The sequence below is a fragment of the Geotrypetes seraphini genome, chromosome 9 (genome assembly GCF_902459505.1).
Source record: "Geotrypetes seraphini chromosome 9, aGeoSer1.1, whole genome shotgun sequence".
NCBI lineage: Eukaryota > Metazoa > Chordata > Amphibia > Gymnophiona > Dermophiidae > Geotrypetes > Geotrypetes seraphini.
In genome coordinates this window covers 148,023,555-148,043,603 of record NC_047092.1, presented here as the reverse complement: position 1 = coordinate 148,043,603, position 20,049 = coordinate 148,023,555, and the positions used below count along the sequence as shown (strand labels likewise).

The 20,049-nt window shown below is 45.0% G+C and overlaps 1 protein-coding gene across 4 annotated transcripts in view; it reads right to left on the bottom strand.

Annotated features, from left to right (window-relative positions):
* Window positions 1-11,374, bottom strand: part of RHBDD1 (rhomboid domain containing 1) — a 157,749-nt gene extending 146,375 nt beyond the window's left edge. Inside the window, exons 1-3 of one of the 4 annotated variants that reach the window (XM_033958652.1) lie at window positions 10,917-11,374; window positions 7,695-8,220; window positions 3,714-3,846 (exon numbers count right to left, since the gene is read on the bottom strand). In XM_033958652.1, coding sequence (XP_033814543.1) covers window positions 3,714-3,846; window positions 7,695-8,127 — 566 coding nt within the window. In that variant the 5' untranslated portion in view covers window positions 8,128-8,220; window positions 10,917-11,374. Of the gene's footprint in view, window positions 1-3,713; window positions 3,847-7,694; window positions 8,221-10,553; window positions 10,789-10,916 lie in introns of those variants that run through there. The other 3 variants (XM_033958650.1, XM_033958649.1, XM_033958651.1) reach the window with 3 other exon arrangements.
* Window positions 11,375-20,049: the final 8,675 nt, after the last annotated feature.

Below are 20,049 nucleotides of genomic sequence, written 5' to 3'. Positions count from 1 at the left end.
CACACACACATATATTCTAGCACCCGTTAATGTAACGGGCTATAAGACTAGTTAATTATAATTTATATTCAGGGTTTTTTTTTCCAAAGAGGTCAAGGCAAGATGACTTTAAAATATGCAATGTCACCTCAGTAACAACTATACAAAAATAGACAAATATACCCCCTCCCCTTTTACTAGACGACGATAGCGTTTTTTAGTACAGGGAGCTGTGCTGAATGCCCCGTACTGTTCCCGATGCTCATGGGCTCCCTGCGCTAAAAACTGTTATTGCAGTTTAGTAAAAGTGGGCCATAGTGCAAAATATAGACAGTAGATATAAATTCGGACACATTTTGATCGCTAAATTAAAATAAAATCATTTTCCTACCTTTGCTGTCTGGTGATTTCATGAGTCTCTGGTTGCACTTCCTTCTTCTGACTGTAAATCCAATATTTCTTTCTTTCTGCCTCCTGCATGCTTTCTCTACTCCAGACCGCATTCCATTCTCCAACCAATATCTCTCTCTGTCCCTCCATGAGTCCAACTTTTTCTTCCTCTCTCCCTGCCCCCTCCCATTTCTTTCTTTTTTGCTTTCTCTCTCTCTTTCTTTCTCTCTCCATGCCCCCCTTTCTTTCTTTGTCTTTCTCTCTCTCTCTCCCTGCCCCCCTTTCTTTCTTTGTCTTTCTCTCTCCCTGCCCCCCCCAGCCACTGCCGCCGATTTCCCTGCTTCCCTGATGCCAGGCCAGGTGCACACAAGCACCGGGCCCACAAGCCTTCCCCCCCCACGTCAATTCTGATGTCGGAGAGGAAGTTCCAGCCAGCCAGGCAGCGATTGGCTGGCCCGGAACTTCCTCTCCGACATCAGAATTGACATGGGTGGGGGCTGTGGGCCTGACGCTTGTAAGCGCCTGGCTTGGCGTCGGAGAAGCAGGGAGAACAGAACGCAAAGGCAACATGAGTCTATCGCGGAACCCGGGATGGGCTCTGCGATCGACTCGTGTTGCCTTTGCAATCTACTGGTCGATCGTGCTCGACCTTTTGGGCACCCCTGGTCTAATCTATAAACGCATGGACAGATTTCAACCAAACTTGGTATACATAAGACTTACTATTTGGGAACAAATATTGTGGGTGGGGGGAAGGGGGTGACATCGAAAACAACAGATATTAGTGTCTAATCCATACTTTTCGGGCTCGCTGAGATGAATACTGACACTTCCAATGCCATTTAAGTCCAAGTTCCAGGTGTAATCACTGAATACAAGTCTATCGATACTGGAAGATTGGGATAAATAAATATCCAGGCAACCCCGGGTGATCAGCTAGTATAATATACTGTATTTAGTTAGATCATAGAATTTAAAGTCTTGCTTATTTGATATTTTCTTTTTATAAACAGCTATAAAGAATTGTATTGTGTGTATGTGTTTAGAAATGGGCAGTATTCAAACAGGGTTATATAGAATATGTGTTTTATTATCTCAGAATGTAAAAGGGCGTGTGTAAGAACAACTTGGCACAGGACTTTCCTTATCTTTTCAACACAGGATCTATATGATGTACTAAGGCAGCTAGAAAATGCAGGACTAAATTTGCTGGTGAATATTTCAGAGTATACTATATTGTGACCTTTTTATATTCTATTGGGTTGTTGTTGTATAATCAAACATTGAAGTTTAATGAATTAAACATGAAAATTGTTGTTATTTAGATTACAAAGTAAACAATTGTATCTGTGGAGTAAACTGTAAGGAATGTCTTATATGGAATGGAAAAGTTTCTGACCACTTGTGTGAAGCTTGGGGAATGACATCATAAGCCATTTAACAGTATATAAGCAGATGAAAAGCCAGAGCAAGCTGAGACCTCTGGACAGAGTCACACGGCTTTCAACTCTCTGTCAGACTTCTCCTTTGTACAAATTATATCTTTATTGAAACTTTATGGAAAGGCTTTATTTGTAATTTAATTGGCTTTTAGTAAATATTGAATAAATATTTGTGATTGAAAATGCATATATTTGTACAAATTCTTGATTTGGGCTACTTTTGTTGGTCAGGGGGATGTGGACTTTCCATTCAAAAAAAACCAAAAAAACTCTTTGGAGTGACGATGTTCCCAAATGGACTTTATTTGAAAGTATCAAAGTTCCAAAGATACACTAAAATCATCCACATAAAATAATTCCATCCACAAATGCAAGCAATGTCTCACTTCCGTTTCACCACACAATTGTTTCCCACGTACTCACCTTTATAGGACCCCCAGGGACCCCTGAAGAAGACTTTTTGTCGAAACGCGGACCATGTTGGGTCCTGTATCCCTAGCAGACTAGGTCCTTTAAGGCTCTTATGTGGATGATTTACTTTTATATGGATGGAATTATTTTATGTGGATGATTTTAGTGTACCTTTGGAACTTTGATACTTTCAAATAAAGTCCATTTGGGAACATCGTCACTCCACAGAGTTTTTTTTTGTATTCGCTGGATTTTCTTCTTTGTGGATATTTTGGGGTCAATTCCTTTTGTTTTTTGCTTGTTGCTTTCCATTCAAAAGCCATAAAAGCTGTGAACCAAATTATGAAAACAATACAGCTACCTGTTGAAAGGAGGAAAAGCCTTAGAACCCCATTAGGGAAGGAACCCTTCTGTAACTAGAGAGGGTAAATAACTTCATCAGCATAAAAATCTCCTTCAACTAATGTTATAGCTGATGTTTTGAATATCAGTGCAAAAGCCCTACTGTTAGTCACAATTTTCAATTGCAGGCTGTTCTGTTACCCCTTAAAGTGTTAGTAGCAGTTCGTTAGTAGCAATTTTCACAGTCCTATCATTAGGAGATTAGTAACAGGTAACTGTGTAAATGAACTTATGTTCAGGCACAGGCTTCTGCCCCAACCTAGGGAAAGGGAGGATAGAGATTGCGAAAAAAAACTATTAACATATGCCATTATTTGCTAGCATGGTGTAGCCCAGGGCTGCCCAAGTCCAGTCCTCGAGATCTACTGGCAGGCCAGGTTTTCTGGATATCCACAATGAATATGCATGAGAGAGATTGGCCTGCACTGCCTTCTTGGTATGCAGATCTCTCATATGCATGTTCATTGTGGATATCCAGAAAACCTGGCCTGCCAGTAGATCTCGAGGACCGGACTTGGGCAGCCCTGGTGTAGCCTTTCTCCCTTGCCCACTACCCAAATTTAGGTGCCAGGAAAAATCCATACCAAGTGCTGCTGTTCCAAAAGGGCACTCTGGGCTCGGTGCCTTTTATAGAATGGCACTTTGAACGGACTGCTGTGACCAACTTTGGGCACGAGGATTTCAGCTTGCTGAAAACCTGCTGAAAATCCTGAAGCACAAGTTGGGTGCGTACCCTTGGTATTCTATAATGTCAAAATTTATGTAATGACCCTGACCTGCCCATGATCCATTTGGGGTTACATAAGGAACATTTTGAACACACAGTATTATAGGCTAGCTCAAAGGCAAATCTGCAAGTAAGCAGATCCACGTGTAAATCCAAATTAAAGCTAATTAATGTCAATAACTGATTGTTAGTGTCTTTTTAATTAGTTTGCACATGGATCTCTAATCTGTACCCATAATCTAGGGTAAATATGTAATCAAAACACATGAGAAATTTTTTTATCCTATGCATTGGCTTAAAAATCAGAGTGCCTTGAGAATACAATTAGGCTGACATCACAGCTTACTACAGGAAACACTTACCCTGGGGACACTATATGGATTGCTATAAGCTCAATCCAGCAGGCATATTTGTTGGGCACATGAAAGCCCATCACATTGGAGGTCCCTCCTGGATAATAATGGTTGTTAAGGACTTTCAAAGCAAACAATACTCCTAAACAAAATCAGAATGAGCAAACCAAAAAAAAAAAAAAAGAAAAAGAAATTAGAAGTTATATCGGCAAATGCAAATTCATATATTAATCACAAAAAAAAAACACAATTATAAAACACTACAGCCCTGATTCTATAAAGAGCGCCTGTATAACGCCTAATGCTGAGCATGATTTAGGCATCCAAACTAAGTGGATAATGAACCATTTAAGAGCCTTAACAAGCAATAATTGGCACTTAGGCATCCAAAGGACATGGATGCCACTTTGTAGACGCATCCACAATTTTATGGATGCCCATGTTTAAAACTCCCACCTAACTCAATAGGCGTGGGCGTGGAATGGGAGTGGTTTGGGTGAGGCTTCAATATAGACGTCCTTTGATTCATTTACATAACGCTGAGCGACCTAGGGGTCCATATCATGCCTATATTGTAGGCAAATGAAAACCAGGTCTATTTTTGAGCTTCAAATAGATCTGAGTTCTATGGACGGAACTTAGGCACTCTTTGAACGTCCTTAATGCGATCTGCTAAATAGGTCTCTGGATTTTTATTTTCGCTAAGCTCAAAGGCACCACATAAACAAAGCAAACTGTGCACTGGAGATATGGAAGGGAGCCTAAGTAGCTCATTAGCTCCCCTCCAACATTCTATCATAGGCAAAAATAACTCCTTCAAGTGACTTAAACATTTAATGTAATTCAAAAAAGTGCAAGCATCACTTATCTTTTGCTTCAAGATCAACGTGAAAATTTCATAGCATGATGCAAGCATGAAAAGGACTTCCTCACAAATATAGCCGATGAAGGCCAATGTTTCATGATTTGGAAACATTTCATCAGGGCTCTTCAGTGTAAAGACTTTCAGCATCATTACACTGAAGAGCCCTGCTGAAATGATTTTCAAATCATGAAACATTGGCCTTCGTCGGCTATATTTGTGAGGAAGTCCTTTTTGTGCTTGCATCATGCTATGAAATCTTCACGTTGGTCTTAAAGCAAAAGATAAGTGATGCTTGCACTTTTTTGAATTACATTAAATGCTGAAGTCACTTGAAGGGGTTATTTTCACCTATGATACCACATAAACAGAGCACATCAAAACAGATATATTGCATGCAAAGCCTTCTATTTTTGTGGACAAACAGCAATGCTATTTGCTAATTAGAGGAAAACATCCATTATCTGAAGCACAGCTTTAGGTTTCTTGCTAAAAAGCCACCCTTTTTTTCTGACTAAACAGTGTTCCAATCAGCTCATTCTTAAAAGCAAAAAAAGCACATGAAAAAAGATTGCATACATAACTTCATTTGCAAAAGTTTAAAAACAGAAAAGCCAGATACAGACCTTAACATGGCTTCTACTTCATTGCAAATGGAGGTGTGCAGCTGCACAATGCTGACCTCATTGTGAGATCATCAAGGAGCACCTGCAAGGTAAAATGCCACAATTAAAAAATGTGCTGAGATTTGAACCTATAACCTCTGGAAGATGGGAACAGGGCTGTTACACTTTGAGCCGCAGCAACTTCCACTAATACTTTTCGTCCTCACATCTGATATCATAGCTTAGGGATCTGCTAAGCTATGATTTTCTCAGGTATTTTCACCATCACTTGGCTAGGATCACTAAGCTCTCATGGTAGGAATCCCCACAACCAAAAGGAAGCAGCTTACCAGGTAAAAGCCCTGTGCTCATCTTCCAGTAGTCATGGGTTCAAATCCCAGCACATATTTTAATTGTGGCATTCAACCTTGCAGGTGCACCTTGATGATCTAACAATGAGGTCATCATTGTGCAGCTGCACACCTCCATTTGCAATGAAGTAGAAGCCATGCTAAGGTCTTTATCTGTTTTTTCTGTTTTTAAGCTTTTGCAAATGAAGTTAGGTATGCAAACTATATATTTTTTCATGTGCTTTCTTTGCTTTCAAGAATTAACTGATTGGAGCAGAAAGTCAGAAAAAGGGTAGCTTTTTAGCAAGAAACCTAAAGCTATGTTTTTCATGTGCAGTGCTTCAGTTAATGGATGTTTTCCTCTAATTAGCAAATAGCTTTGGTGTTTATCCACAAAATAGAAGGTTTTGATGTGCCCTGTTTATATGGTGCCTTATTAAATGTATTGTGAGCTTAATAAAGCAAAAATAAAAACCCAGAGAACTATTTAGCAGATTGCATTAAGGACAGCCAAACTGTGCCTAAGTTTCGTCCATAGAACTCAGGTCTATCTGAAGCCCAAACTATGCTCAAAAGTAGACCTCCTTTACAATGCCTATAGGACCTAATTTTACAATTGCTATGCAACTTGTTAGCTCACTGTGAAGCACACTGGTTAAACCTACAGCCTTCTACCCTAATGTTGCTGGTTCGAATCCCAGTCACTCTTTGATGGAAGAGAAATAAATAAAAGCATTAAATAGATCAAACTCCCAGAATCACAATTATAATGAACAACACCATAAAATCGCCATTCTAATAATGTCATAATAATAAAATATTATGACATTAAGCACATTGGTTGGACATCTAACACTCACCTAAAACCTGATTCTCTAAAGGACGCCTAAACATTTAGACGTCTAAACAGTGCTGAGCATGATTCTACAAAGGACACCTATTTTAGATGTCCAAATGATGTCTAACTTTAGACGCGCTTTGCAGAATCAGAACCTACATGCACTAGAGCAGTGGTTTCCAACCTTGCCCTAGGGGACCCCCAGCCAGTCGGGTTATCAAGATAGCCCTAATGAATATGCATGAGAGAGATTTGCATATTATGGAAGTGATAGGTATGCTAATCTCTCATGCATATTCATTAGGACTATCTAGAAAACCCGACAGGCTGGGTGTCCCCCAGGACAAGGGTTGGGAACCACTGCACTAGAGCATTTGTTAGAAAGCATGTTATTTGTCACCCTCCCCTTCTTGACAGTCTAAAAAGCTGTGATTCTGATAATCAGAGTTGCGAAGAGAAAAATTATTCCATGCTGTGATTTATCATTTATTAGTAGTGATGAGTCTTTGTTTTAAAGATCTTTTAATCAAGATTCACTTCTTAGTTATTCAACATAACGATGTATAATTATTATTAATTGGTGCTGGTACACTTTACTTATATCCCGCCCCTTCCAAAAGTCAGGTATCAAAAACACACACCCTTAATATGAAAATACTAAAAAAAACAAACCCAAAACAATACATATTAATAGTTTGGTTTGTCTGTTTATATAAACATGTTAATGTTCTAACATTTTTATTAAAGGAAACAAGCAAATATTTCTAGTACCCCATCCAGAATAGGAGATGATCAGGTAACAAGTTTTTAAAATAAATACAGAACTGATGGCAGACATTCAGGAAGCGGCGCGAGGCCAGGCTGGAGTGCGAAAAGCTCACTCCTGCCCTGCACTGCTGGCAGCGAGATTGGAGGAGGCACCCATCCAGCGAGGGAGAGACAGGAGCGAGCCAGGATTTTAAAAAGGTACGGGGGAGGGGGTGATTTTAAAATGTACGGGGAAGGGGGGGTTAAAAGGTACGTGATTTTTTAAAGAGTTTTTATCTCTTTAGATAGGCCGCACCATTTAAGCAAGCCGCACCCCATAGGCAGGTTTGTAAAATCAATGTATAAGCTGCGGCCTATTGTTGGAGAAATACGGTACTAGCTTATATACAGCAGAGAGAGCAACTAAAAAAATCATTTTGAACCCTCTGTGTAATGAAAATATCACATAAGGGGTGAGAAGAGAAAGAAAAAAAAGAGGTAATAGAAGCAGATTTGTTAAATATCAAAATTTTTTTCTCACAGTACAGAGTATTCTACATTTCTTTAGGCAGTAACTGCTTTATTTACCTGAGAAGCCTACAGCACACTGCATTTTATATATAGGCTCATCAAGAATCTCTGCCAGCAACATTTCCAAAACTATGTACATCACTCCAATCAGCTGAGAAAATGCTGCAATAATGCAGGCAAACAGCACGCTCCCAAGCCTTCTTTCCAATCGTGTTCCTTTCCACAGCATGGACACCATGTTAAAATAGAGATGCCAGTCATCAGCATGATGGAAAGGAGACAGGAGCAAGCGCTGCCAGTCGTTGTTGAGATATCCTTCCTGTACGCTGATACACACCTCCATCAAAGACTTCATTGGGCTCAGGAAGAGGTAAATGTTCACTGCCAAGGTAGCAAGTGTTACTGGGGGAATGTTACTGACCCCGACTTGATAGATCTGGGAAAGCAACAGCATAAGCCCTACATTTATTCCTCTCTGTCTCCGCTGCATGGTTCCTTTGTGTACTGAATCCTGAAGAACTGCGGTGCTGTGGCTTGTTGCAATTCAGTCACTCAGCTCCAGAATTCATACAACATTTATCATCTGAAAAAATAAAAATATACAAGTTAACTAATTATACATGCTTTGGATATTTGTCAAATCAAAACCTGAGCCACATGCATGCTTTCACACTTCAAAAAAACGCATTGAAGGGGCTAACCTGTACAGAACGGCAGGTACAATCCAGTAAAAATGTATAGATGGGGGTGACCTGCAAGGAGCAGCAGGTGCACTCTAGCCACCTAGTCTGCCCAGTAAGATGGGCCATACTGGTCATTATCTGCTTTTATTGCGCTACGTTACTGTGTTATGAAGCTATAGCCCAAGTATTCCTCATTTATCTACATTCAGTACAAGGATTGTGTCTGATATTCATATTCAGCCGAACAGTAATTAAAATTCCAGTACAAATAATCTGAGGCTCTACTGGGCTAAATTCTACTGAAATAAACACTTGATCTCTGATTTCACTTTGCTGCTTCATCTGTTATTTGTTATGTTAAAGCTCAATGCCCATTATTTGTATTTGGCCAAATAATATTTTTCATTATTTGTTTTTAGCCAAACAGTAAAATAAGCTATTTGGTACAGCTCCAGCAGACCTAGAGACCCATAATAAAAAAAACCTTAAAACATCCAAAAAGCATTCTAAGGGCTCCTTTTACAAAGCCGTGCTAGCGGTTTTAGCGTGCAAAATCTACCGCCTGCTCAAAAGGAGGCGGTAGCGGCTAGCGCACGGCGCTATTCCGCGCGTTAAGGCCCTAGTGCAGCTTTGTAAAAGGAGCCCTAAATCAGCACTTGGACGTCCTAGTTGCCAGGATGGCCAAGTGCCAATAATGGAAATCATATTTTTGTACATCTAGCAAGGTATTCCAGTCTCTGCACGTTCAGAGCATGAGATGGGTGTGGTGGAGGCATGTTATGGGCATGCTTTGGGCAGTGTCAAAGGCGGGTTAGACATAGACATCTTGTGGCGATAATCAAACATTTTGAAAGACATCCTGCAAGACATCCAAGGAACTTATTCGTTTGGAACTAGACCTGTTTAAGAAGCTCTAAGTGCCACAAAAGTGTCCAAACTGACCAGAAGACCACTGCATGCATCAATGTATGACACCCCCACACTCCCTCCAGTGCTCACTGACCTCCTTCCACCACACAAAAATGAAAACAAAAAAGGTACATACATATCTGTAAAACAGCAGCATCTGGTATAGGGCATCCTAGTAGAAATGCACACAGGTGTCTTAAGGAGCCGGGGGGTGGGGCTAGTGAACCATAGAGAGGAGGACCCAGGCCCATAAGCCACTCTAACCACATTTATGGTAGAAAATGTGTGTCCACCAACTCCCTCCCTCAAAAAAACCCCTATGCTGCTGCTACATAGGTGCCACCTGCCGCCATAAGGGCTATTGGGGTTGTAAACAGGTGGGTATAGTGGGTTTTGTAGGTGTTTTGGGGGGCTCACCATAACCAATAAGGAAGTTCTGGTGAGATGTTTATCTGGCACCCTTTTTGTGAAGTTCACAGCAGTGCCCTCTAAGGTGCCCCACTGCTCTGTTGCCATGACTGGCCCCTCCCATGTCCAAATGGTCTTGTTCTGGCTGTTTGAGACTTGGATGAAATTTTGTTCAAAAGTATGGTATAAAGATAGATGTCCTGATGGTCTGGGTGTCCCAATGGCCTGGACATCTAGATAAAGGATTTTTTAAAAAATATATATTTCTAGACGTATGCCTTTTGAAAATGGGCATTTTCTTGCTGCCGACTTTGTTATGTCCAGCGCCATACATCCAAATCAGACAGACATATGTTTTGAAAATGCCCCTCCTAGCCTTTAGGAGCAAGATGAGCATGAAATACTAGGAGATATATGGAGATACAGAAAAGTATCATTTTGCTCCTTGGCTTAATCAAATTTTATTGAAATTGAAATCAGATTTCAGAATGCCAGCAACATAATTTTATTGAAGATTAAAAATTTTAGAAAAAATGAGGGAATAGACTGAATAAAATTTGATAAGAGAACAAAATACCGTGGAGGTGTTTTAGCTTATGATCAGATGAGAACAAGCCTATGGTGAAGCTTGAAGTGTTCTGGGCTGGGGCTTTTTTCAACCCGTTAATAAAATAAAAAAAGTACATAAGAAATGAAAAAGTGAAAAGAGTTTTTAGTGGAATTAGGGTTAAATTCACAATGGAATTCTTTTTTGTACAGTGTACTGTATAGTTAACCACTATTCTCCAGGACCAGTTTAACCATTAGATTAGAGCAAAACAAACAGGCACACCAACTCAAAAAAAAATAAAAAAAATCCATTAGCGCTAGGTTTTAGGGTCAGGGAAGGAGGACAAGTTTCAAACAGCCTACTTACACAGATAAATAACCTTTCAAAATTATATACATTCACAACAGTTTACTATTTTTTTGCTGGTTCATCCTCCTGGAAAGGGCTAGTTTTGGGGTGCTATTGAATTTAATTATCACAATCTCGGCATGAAGAGGGGGTATGGGGAAAGAAATCTATGGGCCTGAAAATTACTTCAGAAGGCACAAGCCTAGTAAAGTGCACCTACAACCCCTGCACCAGCCCTGACAAATGATCTACCACCGCCTTTGTAGCTCCTGCTGTTAAGTTGCCCTCTCCAGTGCCTAAAATAAAGATCAGCCACAGATTTACGTGCCCCTCCCCCGCCCGGAAAGTTACAGCATCACTGTGGATTTTGCCTTTCCTTACTTCAGCCAACCTAAAGATGACACAAGTTTCCCGTGCCTCATGCCACCGGCTTCCTCGCTGCCGCGGTTACCCCAGAAATGGACCCTTCAGCACTTCCGCATTTTCACTTTCGTTTGCTGCTCCGTGCTCAAAGTGAAACCCGGACACTGGATTCTCTGTCAAGTCTATGAAAGGCTACGGCGGCGGTTCCCAAGTCAGCAAGATCCGGGCTCCTGCTTTTCAACGTTGCAGCAGTTCAGATGGTTTTTTGAAGGAGGAAATGCGAGCTTTCTCCAGTTCGCAGGCAGGGTTTTCGGCGAGATGTCCTGCCGGCTTTTGATTGTCGCCGATATAATTCAAACTCCCAGTGGTACCTTAGGCCCGGGGAAGCCGAGAAAGGCGTGATGATGCGTATTGAGATGCTATTGTGCAACCTGCAGGGAGAAGAGGGATGCGTTTCTTCAAACCGCTGGATTTAAGGTCGTTATTATTTCAAACAAACTGAATGCATGGCTGTGAACAGCTGAAAAGGAGGTTAACCAGCGCTGGGCAGTGGCTATTGCTTACAAGTGCTTGTTATTAGAATCAGGAAACTTTATTGGCATGCCAATTTGTACATGTTAATACATTAAGGGAGGAATTTTTGAGGCCCTCCCCCTATTTTTATTTTTTATTTTTTTATTAAGCAAGTATGTGTTTCTTGCAGCTTAAAAGGGCTTAGGTGAGATGTGCTTAGGTGTCCTGCACTTAGGAGCTGTTACTAGGGTTACAAGTCACGCCCTGTTCTGCCCACCAGCCCCGCCCCCTCAACCTGTTCACTGGGAGGGCATGTGCTGCTGTGACACATTGACATCACACGAATGCGCGTGATGTCAACATGTTGCATCCGTGCATGCACAGATGCCGTCCCGATGTCACTCCTAGCTAGAAGCTTTTGAAAACTCAAAGTGCCGGGTTTTGAAACGCCGTCCGGGGAAATCTGGATGTCTGGTCACCTGACCTTTTACTAAACTGAGGTAAGCCTAGTAAGCGCTTACCATGGGACATGCCCTGCTCTCCTGCGGTAAATTTGCCTATCTGCACGTATAAATTGTGCACTAAGACCCCCTTTTATCAAGACGCGTCAGGGTATTTTAGCGCCGGCCACTGCGGTAAAAGCTCCGATGCTCATAGCATTGAAGTTTTTTTTTTACCATAGTGGCAGGCAATAAAAAATTCTTAAGGCGGCTTGATAAAAGGGGGTCTAAATCAGGAATCTCAAAGTCCCTCCTTGAGGGCCGCAATCCAGTCGGGTTTTCAGAATTTCCCCAATGAATATGCATGAGATCTATGTGCATGCACTGCTTTCAATGCATATTCATTGGGGAAATCCTGAAAACCCAACTGGATTCTGGCCCTCGTGGACCGGAGTTGCCCACCCCCTGCGTCTAGTCCAGGATCTCAAAGTCCCTCCTTGAGGACCGCAATCCAGTCGGGTTTTCAGGATTTCCCCAATGAATATGCATTGAAAGCAGTGCATGCACATAGATCTCATGCATATTCGTTGGGGGAAATCCTGAAAACCCGACTGGATTGCGGCCCTTGAGGAGGGACTTTGAGACCCCTGATAATAATTTGTCTAAATTTTCTCTTAAGGGGGTATGTTTGGGGGTGGAGAGTGGGTGTGACAACACTAATCGGAGCATGAGGCATTGCCACACACTAATTGATTAGTGTGGAGTTAGCACATGGGCTCTTCTCACCTATAAAATAGGTATCAGTAAGGGATCACACAGTAACTTTTTAATGGCCGCACACCAATGGCAAAATTAGCGCATGGCCATTAATTAGGAAAATAGGAAAGTTGTCCATTTTCCAACCATGGCACAAGTGGCCTTAGCAAGCAGGAAAGACACATGTAAGTGATGTGCTAAGGCCACTTGTGCCACGGCTTAATAAAAGGAATCCATAAAAAGTTCCTAATCAGCATGCACTAAAAATATTTTTATATTTTTGCGCAAAAGAGGCATGTCTGGGGATGAAGAATGGGTATTTGAACTGCAACGTACAAGCGGAATATAAATCACTAATGTAATGTAATCAATTAGTACGCCCACATTACCACATGCTGATTAGTACAAGATTACTGCAGGATCCCTTACCACCCACAAAATAGATGGTGATAAGAGCTTGTGGTATTTATTTATTTATTTTTTTAATGGCTGTATGCTAATGAAAAAATTGGTCCATGGTAGTGCTGCCCGATTTACGATTCAAATCGATTCACCGATTCGAATCAGGTGAATCGATTCAATTTTTTTTTTTTAAATTGGCCTCCCGATTCGATGACCGTGCCTTCCTAAAGCAGGAGCAGCAGCGCTGCCTCTTCCTGGCCATCCCCTGCTGCTCCTGCTTGAGGGGGGAGGGTCGGTCAGAAAGGCCTGCATGTTCCCCAGCTTCTCCGCTCTTATCTTAAGCAGCTAATACGGCAGCCTGCAGGATCGCTGGTGGTAAAGCGATCCCTGCAGCTGCCCGTCATCATCAGAGGCACGTTCTCTCTGCTATGGTCCTACCTCTGCTCTGACGTCAGGGGCAGGATCGCGACAGAAAGAACGTGCCGCTGAGGATGATGGGCAGCTGCAGGGATTGCTATAGCACCAGCGATCCTGCAGGCTGCTGTATTAGCTGCTTAAAGTAAGAGCGGGGAAGCTAGGGGAACATGCAGGCTTGCGGGGGGGCGCAGGCCTTCACGGCGGTGAGGAGGAGGAAGAGTGTCTTCACGGTGGGGGTGGGTAGGTCTTCGGGGGGGAGCAGGCTGCAGTGGGGAGGAGGAAGAAGAGTGCCTGCATGGCGGGGGGGGGGGGGGGTGGAGCAGGCCTTCATGGTGGGGAGGCAGGCCTGTGCAGAGGGAGGAGGAGGAAGGAGTAAGAGTGGGGAGATGCCAGACCTGGGGTGAAGGGAAGAGAGAGACCAAACCAAAAAGAGGGGAAGGAAAGCAGAGGAGAGGTGCTGGACTAATGGAAAGAGGGAGAGAGAAATGCAAGACCACAAGGGGAAGGGTACAAGAGGGACAGATACTGCTCCAAAGTAGGTGGGCAGGGTGCAGGATGGCAGGAGAGATAGAAGGGGATACAGGAGGTAAGGAAGAGAGAAAGAAGATGCTGGATATTGGTAGAGATAAGATGCTGATCATGGAGGAAGCATAGGAACGGGGACAGTACTGGAGAGGAGAATAGGGACAGGGACACAGAAGAGAGATGCTGGATGAAAGGGTAGTTGAGAAAAGGAGAGATGGTGGATCTGTGGATGGTGGGGTCCATTGCTGCAGCTGCAGGGGGATGGATATGAACAAAAGGAAAGATATAGACCTACGAGGGAGGAAAGGGAAACAGAAGGGGAGGCCAGAGAAGGAAGATGGATGGTTTGCACGGTGAAAGAAGAAAGAAGGAGAGCCTGATCAGAAGACAGTCAGACCAAAATGGGACCAACATGATTTGAAAAATTACCAGGCAACAAAAGGTAGGAAAAATAATTGTAATTTCTGTTTTGTGATTACAGTATGTCAGATTTGAAATGTGTATCCTTCCAGAGCTGGTGTTAGACCATGAACATGAGCTAGGATTTAACAGAGAGAGGAAAAGTATTTTTTGTTTGTTTATTTTATTTACACCACAGGACCCAGTGTGGGTAGGAGAGGGCAAAGGGGGTGAAGAGGCATAATTTGTTCCAGAAGCATGCTCTTAAACCAAAACACTCGTATATCAAAGCAACTTTTCCCATAATAGTTAGTGTAAACTTGAACAATTCGTTCCACATCCCCAAAAACTTAATTACCATTAGGGACGCCTCCACTGCTGCCTCTGCCATCCACACGGCTCCTCCAATTCTCCTCCTCTGCTGCTGTTCACTGCCTCTCACTGCGAGTGGTGTTCGCTAAGCAAACGCCGCCACTGCCGCCACAGAGCCCGACTGGACACTGTTGGCTCTTCCGCTCCCGGACGCTGCACCCCCCCCCCCCGGATGCCACTACCCCCTCTGCTTGGACTCTCAAGTACTGGCTCACTCCTGCCGGACGCACCCCGATTCCCATGCTCCACCCGAGGCCACTGGCGCTGTTATCGCCTCTTCCCCCACCCCCTCCCCGACTGGTCCTGTCCTTACCCCTGCACCGCTGATGATAAAGTGCCTGCCGCCGGTCTGCTGCTGAGCCTTGAGCATCTGCGCATGCTCAGGCCTTCTGATCTCACCCTCTCCGAGATTCTCATAAGAGGGTGAGATCAGAAGGCCTGAGCATGCGCAGATGCTCAAGGTTCAGCAGCAGACCGGCGGCAGGCACTTTTATCATCGGCAGTGCAGGGGTAAGGACAGGGCCAGTCGGGGAGGGGGGGGGAAGAGGTGATAGAAGCGCCGGTGGTCTCGGGGGGAGCAATACTGTTGGTTCCCGCGGTCGGGTCGGGTCGGGTGGGGGCTCGCAAATCGAGTCAATGCTCGGTTTACGAGTCAAAAGTTTGCTGAGTGTTTTGCTCGTCTTGCAAAACACTCGCAAACCAGGTTACTCGTAAACCGAGGTTTGACTGTAATTTTATTTCTTATATACCGCCCAACCGGAAGATCCGGGCGGTTTACAGCAAGAGAACTGAGGCATATCAGTGAAGATGCAAGATACAGTAGGAATCAGTAGAATTCAATGCTATACAATACAATAAAATACATCATGATACAATGTAGAGTGATACAAAGCAAAGTCATCACATACATTTACCAAACAGGTAGGTTTTCAGTGATTTTCTAAACTCGGGAGTAAAATTGGGAGTGGGCAATCGGAGAGCACATCCAAGAGTTCATTCTCCCCGCTTGAAAGGCTAGAGTTTTGTAGACAAAACTTTTAAAACAGCAGGCTTTCGGAGTCGGATACATGAACATGCCCGAGTTTCTTGTCTTCTTGCTTGATGTGAATACATTTAATTGGGAAGATAAGTTTGATGGTAGTAATCCAAAGAGTGCTTTATAGCAAAAGCAGCTGAATTTAAAAATGACTCTAGCTTCAAAAGGGAGCCAATGGAGATACAATTTATAAGCCAATGGAGGGCTTATAAATAACACAGGAGCACTTACCAATTACTATGCACTGTGCTCCTGTGTTAAACCTGCACTGTCCAGTTAGCACAGTGGTCTCAAACTCAAACCCTTTGCAGGGCCACATTTTGGATTTGTCGGTACTCAGAGGGCCGCAGAAAAAATAGTTAATGTCTTATTAAAGAAATGAAAATTTTGCATGAGGTAAAACTCTTTATCCCAGGACAAGCAGGCAGCATATTCTTAACGCATGGGTGACGTCACCGACGGAGCCCCGGTACGGACACTTTTTACTAGAAAGTTCTAGTTGGCCGCACCGCGCATGCGCGAGTGCCTTCCCGCCCGACGGAGGAGTGCGTGGTCCACAGTTTCTTCGTTTCCGCGGAGCGAAGAAGACACATGTGGTTTCAACGGCTGTTGAAAACATCCTTTTTGCCTTCCCGCTCGCGTTTTTTTCTCGTTTTTTCTCTTTTTCCCACTTCGGGTTCTCTTTTTTTCTCCGATTCAAAAAAAAAAAAAAAAAAATCTTTCGATTTTCTCTGTTTTTTGAAACCGGCCCCAGCGGGGCCTGTTGTCACCATACAGGCCTCCGGTTTTGATTTTGCGGAGGCCGTGTTTCCCTTCATGCCCCCTCAACCGGGCTTTAAGAAGTGCCAGCGGTGTGCACGCCCGATCTCCCTCACTGACCCACACAATTGGTGCCTACAGTGTTTGGGTCCAGAGCATCGGGCTGACATCTGCACCCGCTGTGACACTCTTAAGAAACGCACATTAAAAAATCGACAGATCCAGCAGAACATCCTTTTCGGTACCGGATCTGCTATGGAATCTGCCGCGACGTCGACGGTACCGCAAAAGACAGCACCGACCACTTCGACGATGCCCGATCCTTCCTCGGGGTCGCTGGCACCAGGTAAGCCGGCTAAGAAGCCTTCCACCTCCCTTGAGCGCCCACCTGCCACAGTGGCGACGCCGGTCCTCCCGGCCTCACGCCAACCCCGCAAACGCTCCGCCCCGATCTCGGTGAGTGCCTCGTCATCGGCCTCCTCATCGCCGGGGCGTGGAGCAGCACCTATGGAACCGAAAAAGAAAAAAGCGGTACCGGTGCCACCCCTGGATGACCGCATCGCGGCCATACTCCACGACAAATTGCAGGAACAGCTGCAGCAACAACTCCAGCACCTGTTACCGACCCTCTTGGCATCACTTCTTTCGGTACCAGACCGGCCCGAGCCTCACACCATCCCACAGGTGTCCACTCTCTCGGTGCCACTCAACACTTCTATGCCAGTCCTTTCGGCTGAACCATCCCGTTCTCACCCTGTGGTACAGACCTGCTCTGAGATCGATCCTCCTCGGGACCGGGAAGGGCACCGGTCTCCCCGGGACCCAGAACGGCACCGCTCTTCCCGGGACCGGGATCAGCACCGGTCTTCCTCTCCTGGTACCGTTTCAATGCGCTCTGGCAAGTCTCTTTCTAAGACCCGCCACACCGAGCCTTCCACCCCGACATCCCGGCGTGCGCACACTGATATCAGGGACCCGGACCTATGGGAAGAATCCCCACCCGGTACCGAGGAGGACGCATCGTCCACAGACGAGGAACCCTCAGTGACTGATACCGCTTCCAAGCCTGAGCAATCCTCTTTCACCAAATTCCTCAGGGAGATGTCGGCGGCTCTTTCTATTCCTTTAGAGTCCGACTCCAAAAAGTCCCAGGCCTTTCTGGATGCCTTAGACTTTGAACAACCTCCCAAAGAATTCCTCAAGTTACCCGTCCATGACATACTGCGGGAAACTTTTTATAAAAATTGGGAGAATCCACTCACTGTCCCCGGAGCTCCTCGTAAACTTGACAGCCTGTACAGGGTCATCCCAATTCCGGGTTTTGACAAACCTCAGTTGCCCCATGAGTCTCGCCTAGTTGAGTCTACATTAAAGAAAACTCAGGGCACCAGTGTTTATGCCTCCACCCCTCCTGGCAGAGAAGGCAAAACGATGGATAAGTTTGGCAAACGCCTTTATCAAAATGCAATGCTTGCCAACAGGGCGAATAATTACACATTTCACTTTTCGTTTTACATGAAGCATCTCGTACAACAACTATCCGCCCTACAAAAATACATCCCTGAACGCAAAGTTCCACTCTTTCAACAACAAATTTCCTGCCTCCTTCAACTGTGGAAATTCATGGTTCGCTCTATTTATGATTCATTTGAGCTGACCTCCCGAGCGTCTGCCATGGCTGTTGCCATGCGACGTCTGGCCTGGTTGAGGGTATCTGATCTTGACATCAACCACCAAGACCTCCTAGCTAACGCACCCTGTCTGGGGGACGAACTTTTTGGGGAGTCACTGGATTCAACCACCCAGAAGCTCTCAGCACATGAGACCAGATGGGACACTCTGGTCAAGCTTAAAAAGAAGGCTCCACCTGCTCGTCCTTATAGACCACAGTCCTCTTACCAGCGCAGGTTCTCGGCCAGGCCTCTCAACCCACCCCAACAGCAGCCTCGCAGACCTCATCAACAACAACACACTCAGGCTTGCTCTCAATCTCACCAACCTGCCAAGCCTCTTCCTCCGTTGAAACCGTCTCAGCCCTTTTGACTCTTTTCTCCAGGGCATAGCCAGTCTCCCACCATCATTGCCTCTTCCTCAGCCAATCGGAGGACGTCTCCAACTCTTCCTCAACCGTTGGGAGGTCATCACATCAGACCTGTGGGTCCTCAACATCATCCGCCACGGCTACTCTCTCAACTTCCAGACTCTTCCACCAGACAATCCCCCAATAGAGTCTGCATCTCACTCCTCCCAGTCCCTTCTCCTCCTACGGGAGGTCCAATCCCTCCTTCTTCTCAATGCCATCAAAGAGGTTCCCAAAGACCAAAGGGGTCAGGGATTCTACTCCCGCTACTTCCTGGTTCCCAAGAAGACAGGAGACCTTCGTCCCATCCTCGATCTCCGGGACCTCAACAAGTGTTTGGTCAAGGAAAAGTTAAGAATGCTCTCCCTGGCCACGCTTTATCCTCTTCTCTCTCAACACGACTGGCTATGTTCCCTGGACCTCAAAGAGGCCTACACTCACATTCCAATCCATCTGAATTCACGTCGCTACCTCTGATTTCAGATACAGCACCGCCACTATCAGTACAAAGTGCTACCCTTTGGCCTCGCATCATCGCCCAGGGTGTTCACCAAGTGCCTTATTGTGGTGGCGGCCTTTCTCAGGTCTCACAACCTCCAGGTGTTCCCCTACTTGGACGATTGGTTGGTAAAAGCACCTACGTCTCCACTTGTGCTACAAGCCACTCAGCACACCATCTCCTGGGGTTCGAGATCAACTACCCCAAGTCGCATCTACTTCCCACACAGCGACTTCAGTTCATTGGAGCAGTTCTCGACACCACTCTGATGAGGGCATTTCTCCCCTCCGACCGACAACGGGCCCTGCTCCACCTCTGTCGTCAAGTGCTCCTTCATCACTCCATCCCAGCCTGACAGATGATGGTCCTCCTGGGCCATATGGCCTTGACGGTCCATGTGCTTCCTCTGGCGCGACTCCACCTCAGGACACCTCAATGGACCCTTGCCAACCAATGGTCACAGACCTCAGATCTTCTTTCTCATCCCATCTCTGTGATATCGTCTCTTCAGCAATCTCTTCAATGGTGGTTGAACTCCTCCAATCTTTCCAGGGGTCTACTCTTTCATCTACCCCCTCACTCCATGGTCATAACCACAGATGCCTCCCCCTATGCATGGGGAGCTCACCTGGGAGAACTTCGCACTCAGGGACTCTGGACCCCTCAGGAGCGTCAACATCACATCAATTTCCTGGAACTCAGGGCCATGTTCTATGCCCTCAAGGCCTTCCAGCACCTTCTCTACCCTCAGGTTCTTCTCCTGTGCACAGACAACCAAGTCGCCATGTACTACATAAACAAGCAAGGCGGCACCGGATCTCCCCTCCTCTGTCAGGAGGCCATCCGCATCTGGACCTGGGCCACGGCCCGCAGTCTCTTCCTCAAGGCTGTCTATATCCAGGACGAACAGAACTCCTTGGCCGACAATCTCAGCCGCATCCTTCAACCTTACG